The 21,467-nt window shown below is 48.6% G+C and overlaps 1 protein-coding gene across 1 annotated transcript; it reads right to left on the reverse strand.

Annotated features, from left to right (window-relative positions):
* Positions 1-10,923: 10,923 nt before the first annotated feature.
* On the reverse strand, positions 10,924-21,465 carry NCSTN (nicastrin). The gene is made up of 17 exons (XM_015884389.1): positions 21,300-21,465; positions 20,851-20,955; positions 19,621-19,744; positions 18,992-19,110; positions 17,868-18,013; positions 17,534-17,684; positions 17,303-17,412; positions 16,855-17,007; positions 15,368-15,472; positions 15,097-15,174; positions 14,780-14,949; positions 13,455-13,557; positions 13,084-13,179; positions 12,550-12,637; positions 12,268-12,422; positions 11,772-11,984; positions 10,924-11,630 (listed from the first exon to the last, which is right to left on the reverse strand). Exons 1-17 carry the CDS (start codon positions 21,448-21,450, stop codon positions 11,508-11,510), a joined length of 2,190 nt encoding a protein of 729 aa, XP_015739875.1. The 5' UTR covers positions 21,451-21,465; the 3' UTR covers positions 10,924-11,507.
* Between the last annotated feature and the right edge of the window lie 2 nt (positions 21,466-21,467).

Genomic DNA, 21,467 nt, shown 5'->3' on the forward strand with positions numbered 1-21,467 from the left:
AAAAAAAAAGCACCAACGGCCGGGAAACGGAACCAGGGACAGGGCGCTGCCACCCCTCAGACACGAGCGGCAAAACAAAGAGAGGGACGCAGGGGACGGAAACAGGAAAAGGGACAGAGAAGGGCACACCCAAAGCCAAGGGGGACCAGGAAAAGGGGGAGAGAAAGGGGAAAGGAAAAAGAAAAGGGAGAAAGAAACAGAAAGGAAAAAAAGGGACAGGAAAGGGGAAAGGGACAGGAAAGGGGAAAGGGGATGGTAAAGGGGATTGGCTCCAGTGGTTGAAACAGAGCTTCAGAGTGGCTCCGGGAGAAGGTAGAAGCTGCTCCTCCCGGCTCTCTGGAGGGATGACAGGTGGTGGATGAGTGAAGGGGAAAAACAGACTGCGGGGGCGAGGGGAAGGGGGGCTCAATTGTATACTAAATGAGCCCGTATGTCATGGATCCTGGCACCCCAGACATATGGAACCCAACACAGCTGCTTTGCTTGATGTGTCCAAATAGGAGCTGGCTGCGTGTTCCCTGAGGGCTCCTGGCCTCAGGCTCTTGGTGCTGTGGGCAGGGACCTGTACAGGTGCCCACAGCCTGGGGATGGATGGCTATGGGGACAGCGACCCCGGGCAGGGGATGGGGAATGAACTATGGAAGGGGAAATGCTGCTGAGCAAAGAGACGGCGGCCAGGCTGGGAAGAGAGCCAGGCAGAGATGTACAACATATTACATCTCTCTGGCCTGACAAGCTTGTAATGAGCCATATGACTGAGAAATGGAAACCAAACGAATACAGACAGGTGATGGCTGGGGAGAAATAGCCCACATCCCATTCTGAAGGACAGGTGATGGACAGAGAGCTTGATGTGCAAAAGCACTGCCCAAGCACATACATACATACGGTCCCCATTGAAAACTCTTTGACAATCTCACATGCAATTACAACCATTAATTCCCACCTGCGTTCATATCTCAGCCCACCAGGTCTCTGCTCACTTTTTCACACACCCACCCTTGCATTGGAATATTTAGATTTCACTCAAGTAAATTAACTGGACTTTTTCCTACAACACAAACCAGTGTTCCAATTGAGGTAAAGCACCAAATGCTGAACAAAAAGTTGTTCCTGCCAAGCCCTCATTCTGGACAAGAGGGAAGGAGCTGCTTTAGGTACATGCTGATAGAAAGGTTGCTCTCAGGAGGTAACCTTAGGGCTCTGAGTGTGCAATAAACCCCATAATAAAGGATTGTCCTCTTGTCCCACTCCTAGGGAGCCAAGACCTCCATCCTCCCACCCCATCCCTCCTGCTGGTGGCTCTGCCTTGGAGCATTGCTCCCATCCGCTGCCTGGACCCATCATTGCGGGGTGGGAGGAGGCAGACAGCTGGGCTGCCTCCTTGGATGCTGTCACCCTTGTTAAGAGGCCCCCCTGTCACACCCCTGTGCCATGGTGTGCAGAGGGCTGTGGGATGCTGTGTGATGCTGCTTCTGCATCCACACGAGTGAGTTGTAGTTGTAGTGTCAGCAATGAGTTTTGCACGGGGCCTTTCTCACTGCTCTCGATCACAGGAGGATGTTGGCAGTGGACACTGCACTGCTTGCACGAAGGCAAGTTCCAATGCTGCACCCCAGTACAGCTCAGCCTTCTCCCTCTTCACAGTGTTGGTCCCTCCTCAATGAGCTCTTCCTCTGCACGGGTGCCCCGTGCTCTGAGCTTCTCTCTGCTCTGGATCAGCCATAAGCTGCCACCCTCCTAAGTCCACCTGCTGCAAGAACTCCCCTTGGACCCACACTTGTCCCATTCCTACCTCCAGCAGAGCTTTGGTGATGCCCCAAGAGAATCAACGCTTCCAACCCTCACCCTTTTCCTCATGCTCCATTCCAACAGTGTGACCATTTCTGAGCTCTCCCCACCGGACCCACTCTGAAGCTGTTTGAGTGGATGCTCCTTTCCTTCTTTTTGCTCATAAATCCCCTTCCTGCCCCTCTTACAGCACCCAACCCCATAGCATCACTTCTCCATCCCACCCCAGCCTTACCCCTGAGTTGACGACCATTCCCAGGCTCCAGTTTTCTTCTTCCTGAAGCCCAAAGTAATCCGGGAACCGCTCGCTCATCCGTCCATGGAGAAGGAGGAAAGTTGGCGACCTTCTGGGTGGGATGAGCCCCGGGATCCTTGGGGCCCAAGCATGCCACGAATGGGACAGGAGCTCAAGGACCGTTCAGGGAGATGGACACCAAGGAGGCATGTGCCCCATGCGCTATATATGCACCCCAGCCTCGCACGCTGGGTCCGACCCCAGCTGCCTCATTGGCCGCTTCGCTGCTCCCCCCCTCATAAATATTAAAGCCAAGAGAGGGGATGCCATTGGCTGTGGGGGGAGGTTGGAGCCCCCGGGAGAGGAGGGAGGTGGAGGTTGGATGTGGTCCTGGAGGGTGGATGGAGGTGGTGGGCTGGGAGGAGGGAGGGAAGGAGGGAGGGAGGGAGGAGGGTGGGGGTGCTCCGGGAAAAGGCGACATCTGTTCTCCATGCATATTTCATAAAGGAGAAATGGAGAGATGGGAGTGAGCGTGGAAGGGGAGAGATGGGCAGGCGTAGCACTGGGTGGGACGGGAGCAGCGGGGCCGATGGCACAGCCCTGCTTGGTTTGGGGTGAGGCTGTGAGGGCATCACCTAGGAGGGGGGCTGGAGATCCTGTCCCATACAGCTCCAATAGCAGCACCATCCCATAGATGCTCCCTGTGAGCTGCTGTAAAATTCACCCGGAGTAAAGTTTGGAGAGGAGAGAGAAAGTGAAAGGAAGAGGTACCCAGAGAGCTGCAAGTGCTGCTTTGACACACTGCAAACCATCAGACAACGATCTCTTTTGTGGGTTAGACTTCATCTGAACCTCCCACCCCTTCTCTGATTTCAAATTCTTCCATTAAGCTCTGCCTTGAAAAAAAATCTGCTCTGTTATCAGTTCTCTCCCAGCTCTGAAAGCCGCGCATCCCCCATCCCACTCTCTGTTCCTGCTGCAGCATCCCCCCTCCATCCCCTCTGCCCCCCAGCCCCCGGTGCTGGCTCCCTGCCCCACTCCTGGCCCCTGGGGCAGCTTCTTCTCAGCACGATGAAGCCCAGGTGATGGGCATGGGCACCTGGGCCAGCTCCAGCCCGCGGCACGGCTCAGCAGATGGGCTCAGGGTTTGCAGAGCGAGCGGCGGCCGAGGCGGAGGGATCAGGTGGTGGTGAGAAGAACTGCCTCACCATTGCTATGGCACCGATTAGCAAACAATATTCGCCTAATGAGCTCGTGGCAATCGTTGCATCCACCCCGAGAATAACGCACAGCACCCGGGTACCGCACAGGATGCGATGTGCACCCATCACCCCACACACATTGCTCCTTGCTTGCAGGAGAGCAGCACACACGTCTGTAGGGTCCTCAGCCCCACACCCCCTCCTCCCTACAGTCACAGCCTGGCCCCATCTCCCCCGAGAGCCCGCTGGGCTGTTTGCATTCGCTCCTTGCTGCCTCCTCTGCTCCGTGTCCCTGCCAGGACGCCAGCAGGGCCCCCCTCCCTCTCTCTGCAGCTGATGCCGGGCTGCTGCGGGCACCCTGCCGGGAGCAGGCAGAGATGGAGCAGAGCTGATCCCAGCAGAAAAGCCAGGACTGCTTTGCAGGGTTCCTGCTTCCTGCAATGGGTCCCCACTCCCGAGGCAACCTGCTCTCTCCCCACTGCGCTTCCAGGCACAGCCCCTTGTTCAGAGCTCTCATCACCTTTACTCTGCCCTTCCAGCCTTCCACCCCTGATAGTTTCTGAGCTGAGGTTACAAAGGGCCTTTCACTTCTCAGCATCCATTGCCAAGGGTGAGAGTTGCATCTATGGACACCCCTCAGTTGAAGCCAATGCTCCAGGAGGCTGACAGCACTATGAGAAGCTCAGTACCATCCTACTGCAACCTACCCCTATGTTTCCCCTTGGCCATGACCTCCCCTTGCTCAGGGCCCATGTGAGCAGCCACTGTCCCTGTGAGTTTGGCCATTGCTTCCTTTGCAAGAAGTTCTGGGCTTTGGCTGGTCTACAGCTGGCCAAGAACTGATGGGAGTTGGGGGGAGGGAGAACAAGAGAACCTTTGGCTTTGTTCTTCACTTCTGAATTTCCCAATTCCCTTCTGGCAGGAATTGATATTCCTCGTCATGACCACTCCACGGCAATGCCCACACATCACAGCCTGCAGGAACCCTCAGGATTCATAGTTCTGCTGTTTAGCACAGCGCTCAAGGAGCAGTGAATGGCAATGGAAGCACCAGTCAGCTGCAACACTCCCTCTCTCCTTGCCATGCTGTGGCTGAGGGGGGTCCGTCCCTGTGCCCACCCCAAGGGCTGAGCTGCTCCCAGCTCCGTGCACAGTATGGAAGGAGGCTCTGAGAAGCAGCGTTTGGCAGGAGACGAGGTGACATATTGTACAAAGCCACCCAGGACCGCACTGGCCTCTGCTTGTCAGGGAAAACAGGCAGTGTTAACCCTTGGGTTGCTGGGGCAGACCCAGCTGGAGTAACTTTTATACAGCGAGGGGCTACACAACCAAAGGATGAGTGGGAGAGCTTCACGGGGGACCCTGCCACACACTAAGGGATGCTGCTGGGGCATCATCACTTCTGCTTCATGGACCTCATCATGAGACATCCAGAGAGAGCCTTCTGCAGAACCAGAGGTGCTGAGCTGCCTTTGCTCCTGCAATAACCCTACTGTTCACTCATAGCAAAGCCTCCTCCATCAGCTTTGGGCTGTTCCTTGCAGTAGAGCTCCTCTAGCACCTGCAGGGATGGTTCTGTGCTGCTGCTCTTATCCAGGACTGCACAAGTGCAGTTGGTAAAGTGGGCAGCTGCCATCTCCATCACTCCTGCTTTGCAGCCTCTGCTTTGCAACCAACTGCTGCAGCTGAATGGGCTGCATTGGGGACAGTGCTCTGCATGGATGGTGCAAGGCCTTGCCAACCATATCACAGTGCACAGCTGGAGCTCAGCCGGGTGATGCTCCAGCCCTTGAAGCTCCAACCCAGGGCTCAAAGCCTCTTTGAGCAGCATTGGAGCATGTGTTAGAACAGGCTGACCGTACAAGCTGCACACACTAGTGTGCACACAAGCAAAGCTGGGCTACAGGACACCTGGGGAGGTGGCAAAGCATGGCCCAGCACATGTCTGTGTGCATACATGTGTTTTCCTGTGCATGTACCCATGTACCAACAGCCCCTGAGCCACACAGAGCACCCCAAGCCTGATACGTGGCAGATCCTCTCTTCTCCTCTCCCTTTGTCTCCCTGCCTTTTATTGAGTGCAGGTTTTGTGAGCGGCCGGTGACAGACGGCCCCGGTGCTCGATAACCAGACAATCTGTCACCACCACCACTGACAGCTTTTACAAGGAGCCCCTCTCCTTTCATCCTTCCCAGTTCCCTTTGCCTCCGCTTGTCCCCCTTCCACACGTGCTCTCTGGCTTTGTTCCCCCCTAAAAGCCAAATAGCGACAGAAGCTCCTGATCATAATATTGCTCTAATCGAGTCTGTCATAATCGGATCCAATCTAATTACGTTCAGATCCCTCTCTTCTCCTGACTCTCTCTATTGCCTGTCCATCTGTCCCTCTCTTCCCTTCCAGTCTTTGTGTCCATCCATCTGTTATCTACAGGCCTTTCTCCCTTCCCATCATCTCCCTGGGCCCCTGCCCCATTCGCAGCGTGGCCGCCCCGGCCCTTTCCTCCAGCGGCTCCCTCTCCAATCCATCTCTCTTAAAGGCCTCTCCATCAATCCATTTAGCAGCAGCTCCCTGCCTCCTCTCGCCCATCTGCTTCTCTCTTTCTGCTGGCTGCGAGATGCAGAGATGCTGTTTTGTTTGTATGTCGATCTTGATTAGCCCCAGAAACCTCTCTGCTGGAGCCCATGCTGGCGCTGGGGAGGGATCACCTGGGCAGCAGCGTGATGGAGGTCCTAAGCAGCATCCTCCATCCCTGCAGCACCTTGCACCGCTCATGGGCTGGTTGTGCAGAAGAAGGACAGCCAAGGCAAAGAGGAAGAAAGGACAAGGCCACAAGAATGCAAGGCGGGCAAGGAAAGAGTGAGTTGGAACCATTAAATAGGAGTTTTCAAAGCACCTCCTTCTCCATCCACCTCCAGGGTCTTCCTATACCTTTCCCAGCAGCAGCAGGTGCTGGTCCATCAGAGACAAGAGATGGACCTTGGGCATGATCCAGCCTGGCAATTCCTATGATGTTATTTGTAGTATTCAGACCCTGATATTAAAACCACATGTTGGACTCAGATGCCCACTGGGTGCCAGCCAACAACCTCTGCTTTGCTGCAGTGGTTACTCTGCGCCGAGCCTTCTCTCCTTCATCTAGACTCACTGTTGCTCATTGGGTATGACACTAAGCTATCCATGATCACAGCAGTGGGAGTACTGGAGAATGACTGTAAGCACCGTCTGGGACACAGTCTATTTTAGCTGCTGATAAAACATAGAAAAATTATTTAAGAAGACATTAATTTTTTTTTTCTCCCTGTCTCCACTGCTTCCTTCTCTCAGAAGCCAAACAACCCTGGCTTTGTTCTGGGTATTAATTAACTTTCCTGCCTCTTAATATTCTGGAGCCATAAAGTTCCCATGAGCTGGGATGCTGGGCGCTAAGAAAACACACATTTCCTCTCCTTTCTCCTTGTCTCATTGACTGTCACCCCCCATATGTCTCCCCCCTCCAGGCACAAGGGCAGCTGCAAACCCTCCTCTCTGGGCTCAGCCCCAGCCCTCTGCCTCCTGGGAGGCAGCTGAGTTCAGAGGTCAGGAGCGTCAGTGGCATCTTCTTTTTGTACAGAAATCCCTGGTAGAGTTGCAATGGGGAGAGAGCGGAGGAAATTGATGCTTGCAAAAAGATGCGTGGCAGGGGAGTGTCTCCGTGAGATGCCTGGGGGGGCTTTGCTGCAGAGACAGCATGTGCCAGCTGCCCTCCTCAGCAAGGGGAGTCTGTGCTTCCATAAAGAAAAAGGCTCGTCTGGGCTTTGATGTCGCTGGGATGTGGAATGGGGAAAATATCTTCAGAGCAGCTCCTGGATTACCAACCTATCTCAGAAGCAGGGCAAGGGTGGGAGGTGGATGAAGAGTCGGTGGGGAGCTCGGTAAGGACAGAGCTCATTGAGCTGGGCAAGGCAAAGAGATGAAGCAGATCTCAGAGGCAGAGAACCCTGAGTTCCAAGCTCAGCATGTCATAGCAAAATGACAGGCAGCAGATAGTGAGCAAATCACTGCCCTCCAAATGCATCAGGAAAGCTGGTTCCAGCACTGGTCTTCTCCAGGGCTGTCCTGCCACCACCAGGTTCAATTGAGCTGGGCACAAAGAGATGGGAAGAGGTGCAAAACTGCAGCATTTACCTCCAAGAACAAACAGCACAAGGTGCAGACAGGCAGCTGCCCCTGGGAACTGCTGCCCCAGCCCTCACTGGCGTCAGCAGCGTGTTTATTTTGAGGAGCAGTTCAGCAAGACTTGCAAGAAGTTGCATCACTTCTTTTCTCCCTGGGCAGGAGGCTGCAGAACTTGCTGCTCCCAGGCTCCATCCCTTGGGGGTGAAATTGCTCTTGACTGCATAGCAGTGTTCTCCTTTTGCTCCTATTTCTTTGGTCAAGAATGGAGCAGGAATGAGCTTGCAGACCCTCCACCCCACTTAACGAGCAGAGTAACTCACCTGCTGTATTCAGTGCCTAATAAACACCATGGATGCCAAGTGCTTGGACAGCACTCTAAAGCTGCCCAGCACCTGCGTGCATCAGGAAGAACAGGTTAGACCAAGAATGATGTAAAACAACTTGAAAATGTAGTAGTTCTGGAAGAAATTCAATCCTCATACTTTGGAACAACAAACCAAAGTCTGAGAGGCAGAAGAAAACATATTTCCCAGCACCTGAATTTGATTGTAATGCAGCAACTGCATTGGAGGGAGCTTTGGTGCCATCCAATGATACTGCTGGAGGGGTGGTAACCTCTGTCATTGCACAAAATTTGCTAGAGGTTTCTCAAAGCCAGAAAATAGGGAGTGTTCATATGGTTTCCCCACTGCACTTTGTCCTCCTGGACCACCTATGGCACACGAATGGTGTTTGCTGCAAACCTTCCTTGCACCAAGAGGGTGCGCCTCTGCGAGTAGCAGCTTCAAAAGAAGGGCAGACACGAAGAGCAAAGTTGTTTGCTTTCCATATGCTGTGCATAATTCCCCATGCAAACTTATCTAATTATCACAGAAAGCAGGCTTTGAACATGAGAATTATCTTGCTTGCATCAGCCTATCTCAAGGAAGGCTGTACCACCAGCTTTGTACTGTTACCCAGAGCAGCAGCAGCATGAATGGGAACAGAAATGAGGTCCCTGACTACAGCTTTACCTTACTTAGCCAGCACCCATCCAAATGCATGCAACTGCACCTCAGAAACTCAGTCATTTTGTTCCTACTGCAAAGATAAAAATAAATCTACATTTACACCAACACTCAAACGACTTTCCACATTTACGTCCTAAGAAAGCCCTTATTCCCCATTGCTTATTAGCATTAGGGATGCTCTAATTAATGCACATAATCTCAGGAGTGATGGAGAAAAGTGTATCAGGGGAGTTATCAACTTTAAGGTTGGCGCAGCTGAGGACAGCTGCTGCTTGCTGTATGATGATGGGAGGAGAAATGGGGATGTGCTCAGCTCCAAACCAAAGCAGCTACTTCATGTTGTAAAGGAAGAGAAACAAGGGGGTCAAGCTTGTTTCATTTTCAAACCAGGGACATGCACCTACTGCAGATAACTGTACTCAGAGTGAAGGCATGGGGAGGATGGCTTAAGAGTGAGCATTTGCAGGGATAAAGCACGAACTCGGGGCTTAAACCAGCCAACAGCAGCTCCCCAAGGGGCAGCAATTTACTTGCCATACACAAAAGCAGCAAAGGCTTTCCCAGTCCCAGCGGAGGGGAATGAGCACTCCCAAATCCACTGTCAGCTCTTTGTTTGGAGCTCAGCGGTGAGACTGAGCAACTGAATAGGTCATATTGATTCCAGCTCCTCCTGGCATGCCCCATTTACAGTCTGGAGAGAGATGCAGGTGTGTTTCCATATAAAATGGGATTTCATTCTCTATGACATGAAAAGCAGCTCCTCTGTCACCAACGCTAGCTCTACTCCAACAAAACACCTCTGTATTTTAAGTGCTGTTCAGCTCATGGTCTCGAGAGCATCCCTCACCTCTGGGAAGCAGGGCAGGAGTTGGGCTCATACCACAGATGGGAATGGGCACTGTGAGGGGAAGGGCACAGAAACCCAAGCAGACTCACCCCTGTGGTTCATTTACTTCCCAACAAATCCAGCAATCCCCCTTTTCTTCCCCACCCCCTTCCATCCTACACTCAGGCCCGATTCCCAGAGGAGGGGAGGCTCAGATCTAAGCAGTTCAGCCCGATCATCAAAAGCCAGCTGAGCAAAACTAATTTACTGACCATGGCAAAACACAATGAGGAGGGCTGGAAGCAAACTGATGGCTACTGCCTTTCCTTTCAGCCCTCTGCTCAGCGACACTGCTGGCACCATAGGTTTGAAGGACACAACAGATCTATGATACAGGGTAAATTGTAGGCTGACAGTTGAGCAAAGACTTTTCATGTTCTCCAGCATTGGCAGCACTATGGAAAATGTATCTCTGCCACAGTGGCTGCCAGCTTCGCCCCTTGCTTCTCCCATCCTCTTGTCAGCCACTGTCATCGCACTGTCTACAGGGAGACCTGTTGGCCATCTGAGGAGTGGCATAGGCACAGACAACGGAGGCAGCTGTTTGTTTGCCTCGCCAGAGAGCAGCATGGAACAAAAAGCTGGGAGTGGAAAATGGGGCTGGGAGTGGTGAAAGGGTTTATATCTGTTTGTGTGGGGAAAATGAGTGAGGAGAGGAAAAAAACCCAATCCAAACAGAAGCCTTAGTGGAAATAAAAGCCCAAACCCAAGCATAGAATTGAGATTTGAAATTAATTTGCTACATAAAGAAAATATAACAGACTTACCTTATGAGGGGGAAAATGTACTTTACAATACTCATGTCAGATCACACGCTGTTTTGAGGTCTTCCATCTCACCTGAAGCACGTTCCGGCACATAAATAGCCAATAATCTGGGGGAAACTGATTCATTCTGTCCAGAGATTAGGAGTTAGAGGCTATGAAAACCCTTACTATAAAGAAAAGATATCTCCATTTAAACTGAGATTTCAGTTTCTTCAGTGCTGCTAGAAGAAATGAAAATAAATCAGGCACTGAAACATTCTGCCAAGTATCAGGAACAGTTTTCCTGATAGCAAGATGCATTAGCAACTGGATAAAGTCTCCCTCAGGGAAGCACTGAAAGCACAAGGTCTGAATTACTTTAAAACTCCAGAGTTTATGTCTAGTTGAGAAAAGACTTAAACACAATAAGCCTGCATAGCCCTCTAGGGAAGGGAAAATGATGCTGGCTTTAGTGCTAGTCGGCTCTGATTTCTGTGATTAATCCTCCCTACCTGTTTTTGAGCTCCTCACTTTGGACAACAGCGCTATCACATCTTTGAATCAACACTGCTGAAGAACAGGTGAATTTTCACATAAAAGGAATAAGCAGGAATAGCTGAGTGCCTGGTCAGTCATTACTGCTGGCCCTCAGAGCCCAATTGTGCTATGAACACGCTCTTTATTAAACATATTTAATATATCTGTGCCTAAAATGAACCAAGATCGAGGCACCACCATAGGCAGCACTGTAAGGAATGAGCAGCCATCCCTGCCTTGGAGAGATATCAATCCAAGCAGAAACAAATGCTGTTCCTCCCAAGACCAAGACACATTGCAGCACCCACTGATTTTGGTCCTTTGGGCAGCAACTAAGGATAATGCAGGCAATGGGTTAATCTGTAAGCAGAGATTTCTCTTTTTTAATTAAACAGAACTATTTATATATATATATACAAAACCCAGAAAATATTGCACCATTTAAAAAAACCAAAAAGGATATTTTACAACTAATCATGTGTTAAACACGCTTGTCCTCCCTGCATTGTAGTATATACACAGATTCACAGCAACCGTTGGACGTTAACAGGCAACCCGTGCTACTGGACACCATGGAAAATGCACTGGTCCGCACATATCCCAGAGAAAATACCCCTCCCACCTTCACTTCAATGTAGGGAACACGTCCATTGCTTTATCACCTCGGTGGCATTCAGGAACAATCTTCTCAAGTCTCTCACAATAAGGACAAATTAAAAGCAGAAGGCTTTGGGAACTTCTCAGTCACAATTTCAATTGGGCTTGATCGGCACGGTTTTCTGGTAAAGTCTTTTACATTTCAGGGCTCAGACCCCAGAACTCAAGCACGGAGGCTCTGGAGAGAACCATTTCCATCCCTACCCACAGAGAGGGGCATTCCAGTGTAGTTTTATCTTTGATATTTGTAATCCAAAGACTAAGACTTCTCATGCCCTGAGAGCATCTTCAGTAACTCACAGCCCCAGGGTCCCGAGGGATGCTAAAAAGTACATCTGCTTTGGCGTTGATAAGATGTGTGGCGATGAGAGAGAAGACCAGAATGGCAATGCCCACGACCAAAGTGATGATCTAGGAAGGGATGAGAAACACTCAGCATCGTTGCAACAAAGATAGACAGAAAGCTCAAAGAAGTTTTATTGAATAGGAACCTCTATCAGAAAGCCACAGAGACCACTCACTACTGAAGCACTATGCAAAGTGCAAACTCACCTCTAGTTCCTTGCTGGCTACTAGAAATATTCTGGCACGGATCTCCTTCCATCGACTCTCTGTCCATGTGGAATACTCTGTAGATCCCCATTCCCTCAGCTCAAAGGCAGGAGAGAGTGCTTTGCTCAGGCGAACAGTTGACCGAACACAGTAGGGGACTCGTGATGTTGAGTTAGGGTCCAGGGAACCCTGTACCCAGGCGTAGTCGTACATCTACAATGAAAACAAGACATTAAGAGACAGCAAGGCACTAGCAAATAACCAGACTGTCTTCTGGTAAGAGGGGTTTTTCTGACTGTTCTTATTATTGGAGAACCTTTTATTTACTCCATCTCTGCCCTTCAGCATCAGAATGCCTCCTTGTTGGAGGATTTGATCCAGTTCTCCCACGTGTGATTGCAGACAATACGAAACAATCCTAACTAGCTTCCTTCAAAAGCAGAAAACCAGCAAATCAAACAGCAGGTCTGTCCTTGCCACTCTATACAACACTTACTTCTTTCTCAGCATTAGGTGCTTTTTCAGGGTTCAAGCACTCTTCCTTGGTGAGGTTAACAACAGTGCCTGTGAGGTTGGCCAGAACATACTGCACAAGGTAGGTGGTGTTCACAGGGCTGGAAACAGCAACGTAGTGCTGGGGAACATCATCACCTGGAACAGTCAGAGAATTGGAGTTGAATGGGAAGATGCCAGAAGCAGAAGTATGTGGAGCTCTAGAAAGTTGCCAGGTAACATATGGCGTCAAACACATCCCTGTGTTCTTCCCTATGTTACTTACCCAAAATCCCTTTCAGGTCTGGTTTAATGATGGACTGAAACCAGGAATTGTTCATTTTAACCAGAAACCCATAGAGCATTTGAGTGATCTGGAAAGAGATTAAATTGGTTTACACAAAGAGGAAAGAACACAGCATCTTAATGGCTGCATCTCTCAAGATTATTCGGCACAGAAGACACTTTCCACTACAGAGACCAAGAGCATAGCAAAGCAGAGACTATATATCACAACTGTACACTATGAGAAAACAAGGGTTTCATTTCAGATCCATTGATTCCTTAGTTGATCCCTGTGGCACACACTGCCATCTCACCTCAGTTTCCACTTCTTTGCCCTGAGATGGAGAGGCAAGGAACTAGAGAAGAGTGAAAGTTTTCTCATTCAGCTGTGATGGAGAAGGGGGGGGGGGAGAGGCAAAGCCCTCATGGAGACAGACAGGACAGCATGCTGTGTAAACACACATAAACAGAGACAGAAGGGAAGTACGTGAGGACTCATTGTAGATGCCAGGGACTCAATTCCATCTGCTCGTACCGTTTTTGGATCAGCCTGAATAGCAGAGGTGTCGTTGGCTCCCCCTGCAAGCCGGTAGAGAGCACGGGCGACCACTGTGGCAACTTCTGCCAGAGACTGCAAAGGAAGAGTATTCTGTGTTAATCAAGATAGACAGACCCAGCAAAACAATTAAGAGCAAGCCAGAACCTACACATCCATCAACATGCTTATATCACACCAGCATCTGAGTGCCTATTGCCTTTGTAAACGTACAAAGCACTCCCACCTTCCTTCTGCCTTTTTTGGAAGCAGCTTTCCCCCTTCTCTCCATGAGCCCACCTGCAATCTGCCCCTACTGAAAGCCCCATCCATCCCAGACAAAGCAGCTGAAGAAAGTATAAAGCTGGAACCTTGGCTGTGTCTGTGACATATTCCAGGGTCTCCTCAGGGCTGAGACCCTCAGGGTATTGCATCTGGATGTTCTCTGGAGTGTCGTACATGCTCTGGTAGTATCTGAAAAGAAGAAAGCAAACAGAGGTTAGGGAGGAGCAGAAAGAAACCACAGGGCATGGAATTCAATTCAGAGTGTGCTTAAAGCAAACAGTGGGAGCAGTCTCCTGGGAGCAGAGAGACAGCTCTGCCAAAGCACTGCCCTGCCACACGCTCCTTAAACCATTTAATGAGGCTTTATAATTAACTTGGCCCTTCCACAGCTTCTCCCATCTGAGGATCTCCAAGCAATTTACAAGCTGTGATTAGCTTTCAGGTGGGCGACAGCCCCATCTATTAAATGGATAGAGAAACTGAGGCAAGGACAACTCATGCAGAAGGTCTCATGGGAAGAGAGCTTTCAATGCAAGTCATGCTAGTGGATTTTATTAATGCCTTATTTTGAAGGCAGTGAGGAATTCCAAGTGAACTCTAGGAGAGATTTACACCAAAGTGTCTGCAACACACAGCTGAACTGGGAACTGCATGATCTATGCACCTGACATTCCCAGACAACCTGGGATTGATCTTCCCACCTTACAGATGGTCACAGACCAGGGAAGTGTGCTGTCCTTCACCTCAACTTTTCCTGTACCTTCAAAGCAGTGCACGTTTAGAGCTAAAAGGGAAAAAAGGGAAGCTACTTCCTTTTGATCATACCAGAGATTCTCTATAACAGAGAAGGGTAGGAAAATGAAGGCAAAAAGACAATCTGAAGAGTTTGGATGAAGAGGAAAAGGCAATAGAAAAAGAGAAACGGGGATGTCCGTCCTCACCCCACATCCCCATTTCCAAAGTTGAAGTGAAGCAGACCCCCCAAGGAACACACAGTATTAGGGTCATGTGAGGTGAATGAAAGTGCCCTTTCTAATGCCTGAGGCTTTCTGCCATCACAAATAGAAAGCTATATGAAAAAAAAAAAGCAAAAAAAAAAAAAAAAGAAAGCAGCAGCTATAGCTTCTGGAAGAACAGATGAGGCTTAGGCACGCTCAGTTGCCATTTGCTCACCTCTGGCTCCCAGCCAGCTGTGGGGAACATTTTCTGTACAAAACTGGATTTCTTTCGGTTGTCAGAATAATTATGTTGCGCTCGTTCAATTACATGGCACATGTTTGCTCTTCCACTCCCCCCAGCCTGCTGCTTTACATGTGCTGGGCAGTACAGCCCTGGCAGAGGCCTTGAAGGAGCTGGGGCTGCCCTCTGCCGGCCCCATTGCCTCTGGCTATGGGGCAGCTCAGAGTAGTACCTGTTCTGGAAGGAAGTTTGATGGTCAGTCAGGACCACACCAGGAATGTGCCGGGCTCGAAGGAAGCGTTGGAATGAAGATGGGGGAAGAGGCTGCGAAAATCCAACTTCCTGCAAAGTTACATTTGCTCCTACGCTGCTATTACTCAGAATATCGAGCAGGTTTTTAATCTGAAAAGGAGAAAACAGCACCGTTCCGCTCTTTTTGTTTTGAATATGCAGTTTTCCTGGGAAGTTTAACATCCTGAACATTTGTAAAATGCTACAGATCCCCCAGAATTTTGGGTAGGTGAATGACTACAAAATGCTTTCACCCACCTGGGGCTCAACAGTTGCATTCAACCGAGAGACGGGGTCTGTGTGCATCCACAAAACGGAGCCACTCCTTAGAGCCACCTGCAAGAAAAGAAACAAGAAACAAAACAGCTTCAACACATAGTAGGACATGACTAAATCCTGTAGAGGAGGGAAATCCATATCAGACAAAAACCCAACAACAAAAGCAGTGAAGAAAGGATGGTTGAGAAAACCACACCTAAATTATCACCAAGAAACAAAGAATTAAAATATCCTCCAACTCATCTCTCACCTGATTCAGCTCCACAAAAGAATGGATATTCTCCAAACGGAGAGGAAATTTGTCTTTTTCCATATCGTACACCATTCGTGAACTGCCAATGTAATCAAAAGTCTCCTGCAACAGGGTAATTAAAAGGAATAAGAAAAAATCCACATGTGACTCACATACAGATCACTGCTCGGCACAATTAATGGCACCATTTGAGAAGATGAGGTGGAACAAAACCAAAAGTTCATGGGCTAATTGCTGCACCAAGTATATCTGAAGGTTTACATAGCCTGGCTGACACCAGAATATCAAAGGAAATACAATGTTGTAAGCAGAGATGCAGCAAAGGACAAAAATGAAGGTAAACAGCATAATAGCTGCAGATAGCTATTGGATTGCACAAGCAAGAAAGGCAGAAAGTCAGACTTCTTTGAGTGCTGATAGCTCAGTAGTACTGTAAGGGGGCAAAGTAGACCGTCTACTTTGGTGTACAACCCCTCTGTTTCTGGGAGAGTTGAAGAGGAAGTCAGGGAAAAAGGCAAATCCTCCATTCCAGGAATTAAATATATGAAGCTTTCCTGGAAGGAGGGGTATCTGTTTCACTAGAAAAAGAAAGGGAAGGCGAGATGACATCAACAGTTTCGTCAAGGGAACTGCAAGAAGCTGAGCACTGACTGGAATGAATCAGCGCCCCAAAGAAGAGAATCCCCATGACAGAAAAGGACAGTGAAGTCAGCCAGCCACCAGACTTTCCTCTTGACTATTATACAGCCAAGTCTTATCACTCCACATACATTCTGGGAGCACGACAGAGAGTGTTTGCTCTACAGTGCTGTGCACTGTGTGTCTCCCTGAGGGAAATTCTGACTGGGGATGTATGTGTGGGGAGGGTGAATGAAGGGAATCACATGGCCACAGCATGGGGCTGTGGGAGCCAGTTTCACAGAGCTGCACAAAAGAAGCCATCAATGTAGATGCCTTCAGGGGAACATCAGCTGTTGGCCATCAGTCCCTCCTCCACAAGCTTGTTCTGTTTTTTTCACAGCTGCCAACTCCAGTGCTGGGCTCTCAGAAATGAACTACATTTTGATGCTGTCAACACATATATTTTTAATCTAGTTTTTTTTTTTTTCTTCTTTTTTTCTTGGCTTTGTTTCAGAATTTAAAGCCTAGCCATTGCTGTTCATTCTGAATGGGAGTGGGACAGAAAACAGACATACAGAGATGCACACTGGGAAGACACAGGAGGACAAGCAAAGTTTGACTTATTCATCCAGAATGAACTGTGGGGCAGAATACGCACTGCCCCACTGGAAGCTCCATCTGCTCTTGTCATCCCAGTGAAATTAAGACCCTGTTCTCACTAGGGGAGTGGAGAGAACCATGGTGTGGGGATGCAGATAAATGACTTTGCACAAAGAGTAGGAAAGTGTTCATTTGCAGGGAGCCAAAGGCTGATTTGCTATTCTGAAACAAGCCAAATGGTGGAGCGATGCTGCTGCTCTTACCCCTTGGAAGAAGGTGAACATTATATTCCTTTGCAGCAAATGAACATCTGATGCCTTATGAAGGGCTTCAGCAGCAGCCAAGTGGGTCACAAAAGAGGAGACAGCACTCTCTGCCCCAGGTGCAATGTTCCAGAAGAAGGAATGGCTGTCAATCTGTAAGCATGAACAATAGGCATAAGAAATGTGCAAACAGAGGAACAGTGTACTGGGAAAGCAAATCTGCCACCTCATTTTAATCCCACTGATAAGGGGAAAAAAAATATCAAACTATTCTGCCCAATGACATTTCAAATATCAACTGCAATAGCCAATCCAATCCAAATGAAGGGCTGGAGTGCAGGAAGAAATGGAAATAAGTAAGAGAAATATATTCTCACAAGACCCTATACTCAGATCTTCCCAATCCTTCCAGTCCACCCTCTGCAAAGCAAGATTAAGAGATACTTACTCGTGTAGCGACCATAATAAACTCCTTCTTCGGATCGACTTTTTCAGATGAGCTAATAGGGTGCAAGGTGCTCCACACATTGTAATCAAGCAGAGGATCACATACAGTCTCTAAGAAGCAGAAACAACATTGCTTGAAAGTTGAGATTACAGCAGAGAGAACTGAAAAACAATCTGGTTTGTCAGCTGTAGCTCACCAGTTTTATCGTGACAAGGAGAGAAATCTGCTCACCTGGATTAATGCTGAAGGTGTTCTGGATGGAGTTGCGTCTCATGCAGGTAACAGTGCTGGTGACAGCATGCATGTGGGAAAAAAGCTGCATGGCACACAGAGGGTACTCAGGGCCAGACCCATCAATAGGGATGTTATGGTCTTGGTAACACTGGACAGAAATAAACATCACCATGAGACTTAGTTTGTCTGTAATATGATGTACTACCTATAAAGTTGGACCATGTATTATTACTGTAGATGTCAACATCTCTGCTGAGTTAGCTCAACTTTTAGCCCCTTTCCTGAACCGTGTGGCAGCTCCCCTCTCTCACTGTCTGGGAAAGTTAATTACCTGCTTAATAACTTGAGTCTCATTGGCATCTTCAAGTAGAAAAATGGGGAAGTCAAAATCCTCATATGAAAGCCCACTCCCCATTGGATTCCACACAGTCCTATTGCAGTGTGCGTACTGAGGGCCATAGTCTTTGGAATAGACACCTGGAAACAGAAGAGAAATGGGCAAATCTGAGCCTGCAGAGAGAATAACAAACCACAGCAAAGGTAGGGCCTGCTGAGAAAATGGCAGCAAATACAGAATGAGCACCATTATGGGCTATGGAACCAGCTGACAAAGCTTAGACATGGAGCTGGTCACTGCATGAGGCAGAGTGGAAGAGTCTGAGTGCTGTGCCACGCATGGAGAATACGAAACATGCATGCTCAAATCCATCCCATGCCAGAAGGCTGGCAGGAGCACTCAGTGAGCATTTATCACATGCTGAGAGAGCGGTGGAGGCACACAGAGAAACATTATACTCCAAAAGAAGGAACATACTAAAAAGCATTTTCTAAGCTCATCATGTGCTGGAAATACCCCTAAGGCATCTGTAATGTGCCAATCGTTTTAACACCTAGGTACTGAGCAAGCAGCACGAAGGCAAAGAGACAAACAAATGCCAGCACAAACTCATCTCAGAGTTTGCTCCTCATACTTTGCAGCTGAGGAGAAGAAAGTTCAGTGAAGAAAATAGTAAAGTGAAAACCTAACTGAAATCACATGGGGAAGTCAGGCAGGAATCAAATACTGCACCAAATGGATGTGAGAGATTAACATGTTTCATCCACTCTATGGAAAAACAAGCTTTAATGATGAGATGTGGAAAAAGTATGTGTTTCAAAAGTGAAAGAAAAGAAAATGCAACAAACACTGGTCAGACTGAATAGTGATTTCATGCTGGTTTAAGCCAGCTTATCAGTCTTCCCCCAAACATCAGCCCAGGCCTCACTAAGAACTGATGAGATTCCAGCTCAGACCAGTTATTTCAAAAGGCCATATCAAGCAGGTTATCTTAGATGAATTTTGACATGAAAGTGAAATTGCAATTTCACGTGCCCTTTGCACTTCTTGCTTTGACCTTACAATGTAATGGCATTATTTCTCCTCCCAGCAATAAGACAGACTTAACATTTCCTTACCAAACCCATCATTGGGACACTTCAAACCAGGAGAAAATCCTTGGGGAGGGTTAGGTTTGGCAATAGACACTGCAAGGCCTGACACTCGTGAGGTTCCCTTCAGCTGCTGCATTACATTTCTGGAACAGAGAAAATATAGGTGACATTTTGAATTCATTAATGAAGTTACAATCCAAGATATATCATTGCTGAAACACACTGCACTCAAGCACATGATGATGCTTGTGATCCAAATAACCATCATGTTCCTTTCTCCTCACCATCTGAGAACTGTATTAAGGTGGCAACAACCAGAAAACTTCAATCACTTTCCTGCTTTGCCCAGGAAACGTAACAAATACTAATTGTGTTGTTTAATGAGCTTTAGAAAAAGCTACAGAGATCAACATGACATTAGAAATCACATAGAACAGAGCTCTTCTGACCACCAAACCATACATTTAAGGAGATGCAAACCCAGGCAGTAAAACACAGTAAAAACAAGCGTGCCACCCTCACTGTACTTCAGCACAAGGATGATTTTGCCACCTCTCACTTGAAAAATGGCATTTTTTATCCTAAAATTATGGATACATATTGGTCTTCTGGGCTCCCATCACCTAGGGAAGATAAAAACTATGACAACTGACCTGTTGAAGAGGTTTCCATCTAGTAATATCATGTAGGGTGGGTGTGGGCCATCAGCAAGCACCCACTTCAGGTCCTCCTCCTTCTCGACCACATGTATCACCCCTGTGTCTCCACTGATGGAGGCTGTGGAAAGAGAAAGTACCCTTCATGTTTCATTGTGTTCTACTTCCTTCACACTCTCAACAACCCCAAAATAATAAGGCAGAATGGATCAAAGAGCTTTAAGGAAGAGCAGCTCATAGGAAATGGTGAAGTGGCACTGTTTCTCTAACAAAGGACAGAAGAAGAAACAACAGTTTTATAGCACTTTTATAGAACTCCACTGATACAAGCAAGCCCCACAGTTAGTAATGGCTATCATTGGACATTGCTTATGACTGGGAAGGCAGAACCTCATGCCTGCATGTCTGCACTAACACCAGGCTCACGTCAGAGGGCAGAAGTCAGGGAACCATGTATCTTGGACTACCTGTCAGACTAAGCTGTGCTGCCCTGTAGTGGCAGCTGACAACCTCTGCTGCAGGAAGTGGCTCAATCAGGAAGTGAAATTCAATTACAAATTAGCAAAACACTGACTCAGAGGAACCCCTTTCTACATACAGTAACTTCAACAAGGAGTACTATGTGAATTGGACTTCCTTCTTTTTCTTCTCCTTCCTACCAGCTAAGCAGCCCCGTTCCTACACCTTAATATGATGAAGAACATACAAAGTTAGCAAGCAGTGCACGAGCAGCTAAGCCAAACCCTCCAGTCCTTTTAGATATCACTTACTTAATTCTTCATGCTCTGTCCTCTTCCTCTCCTAACATTTAATGCCTGACACATCCTGCATTAGGCTTACAACTCTGCCTTGTATCCTAGGTCTCTATTCTAGGCCTTTTCCAACCTTGATAATTCTGTGATTCTAGGATGCTGTCTGGACAAAGACAGCAGGATCTACAGCCATGATGCTGTGTCGTGCCTTAGTTTTAACCTGAGCAAGCACTTGACTGCGCACACTGAAAACATTGCACTCTACCAGCCAATGCATGGATTCTCAAGGAAGCAGATTCCCTTAAGTCCTACACCTCAATTTCAAAGAGAGGAATCAGTTTGACTGCAATGGGATTGGAAAAATCAGCAGATGGTGATGAGAACACAAGCAGTGTCCACTCAGGCAGGACTGTAGCATTTATAACCCATCTATCTGGATACGTCCAACCCATAGAGCACCTCCAGCTGTACTCACACTGGCAGCCGATCTGGTGGGTGGCATTCAGCAGACGAACACACGGCGCTGTTTTGTTCAGGGGGATGTAGATCTTCCTCTCAACCGAATTCCCATCGCAGGAGCCTGAGGAAAAAGACACAGGCCCAACTCAAACAAAGAGCTCCCACACCTCAAAGCCCTCCCTAAAAGAGCATGTATGGGGGATAATGTTGAACCCCTCCCTAAGTAAGAGGGGGGATAGGGGGGAGGACAAACAAGGAGCTCCCACACCTCAAAGCCCACCCTAAAATAGCGTATATGGGGGATAACGTTGAACCCCTCCCCAAGTATAAAGGGGGGATAGGGGAGGTTATAAGAGAGGGCTCCCTCTCACAAAAGACCTCCACCTCAATGAGGAGTCAGCCTCAAACCGGCTAGGCCCAGCCCTATCCCAGGCCCAGCCCTATCCCTCACCCAGCCAGCCTCACCCGCCACCAACACGGTGAGAAGCAGCGTCGGCAGCGGCCTGCACCAAGCCAGGAGCGAAACCCAACAGCTCCCTACAACAGCCATCATTCCCCTCCTGCCCCCGATCCTCCCCGTGGCCGCCATCTTGAAGCCCAGGTCCTCCAGCGCCATCTGCGCATGCGTAGAAC

Source organism: Coturnix japonica, chromosome 25 (genome assembly GCF_001577835.2).
Source record: "Coturnix japonica isolate 7356 chromosome 25, Coturnix japonica 2.1, whole genome shotgun sequence".
NCBI classification, from domain to species: Eukaryota; Metazoa; Chordata; class Aves; order Galliformes; family Phasianidae; genus Coturnix; species Coturnix japonica.

Excerpts from the sequence above, each read along its gene's own strand:
- NCSTN (XM_015884389.1), bottom strand. The coding sequence starts at position 21,450 with ATGGCGCTGGAGGACCTGGGCTTCAAGATGGCGGCCACGGGGAGGATC. Across the intron at positions 12,638-13,083 it reads TTCAGGCTGATCCAAAAACG|ATCACTCAAATGCTCTATGG; the intron begins GTACGAGCAGAT and ends ATCTCTTTCCAG. Across the intron at positions 11,985-12,267 it reads CACCTAATGCTGAGAAAGAA|ATGTACGACTACGCCTGGGT; the intron begins GTAAGTGTTGTA and ends TTTTCATTGTAG.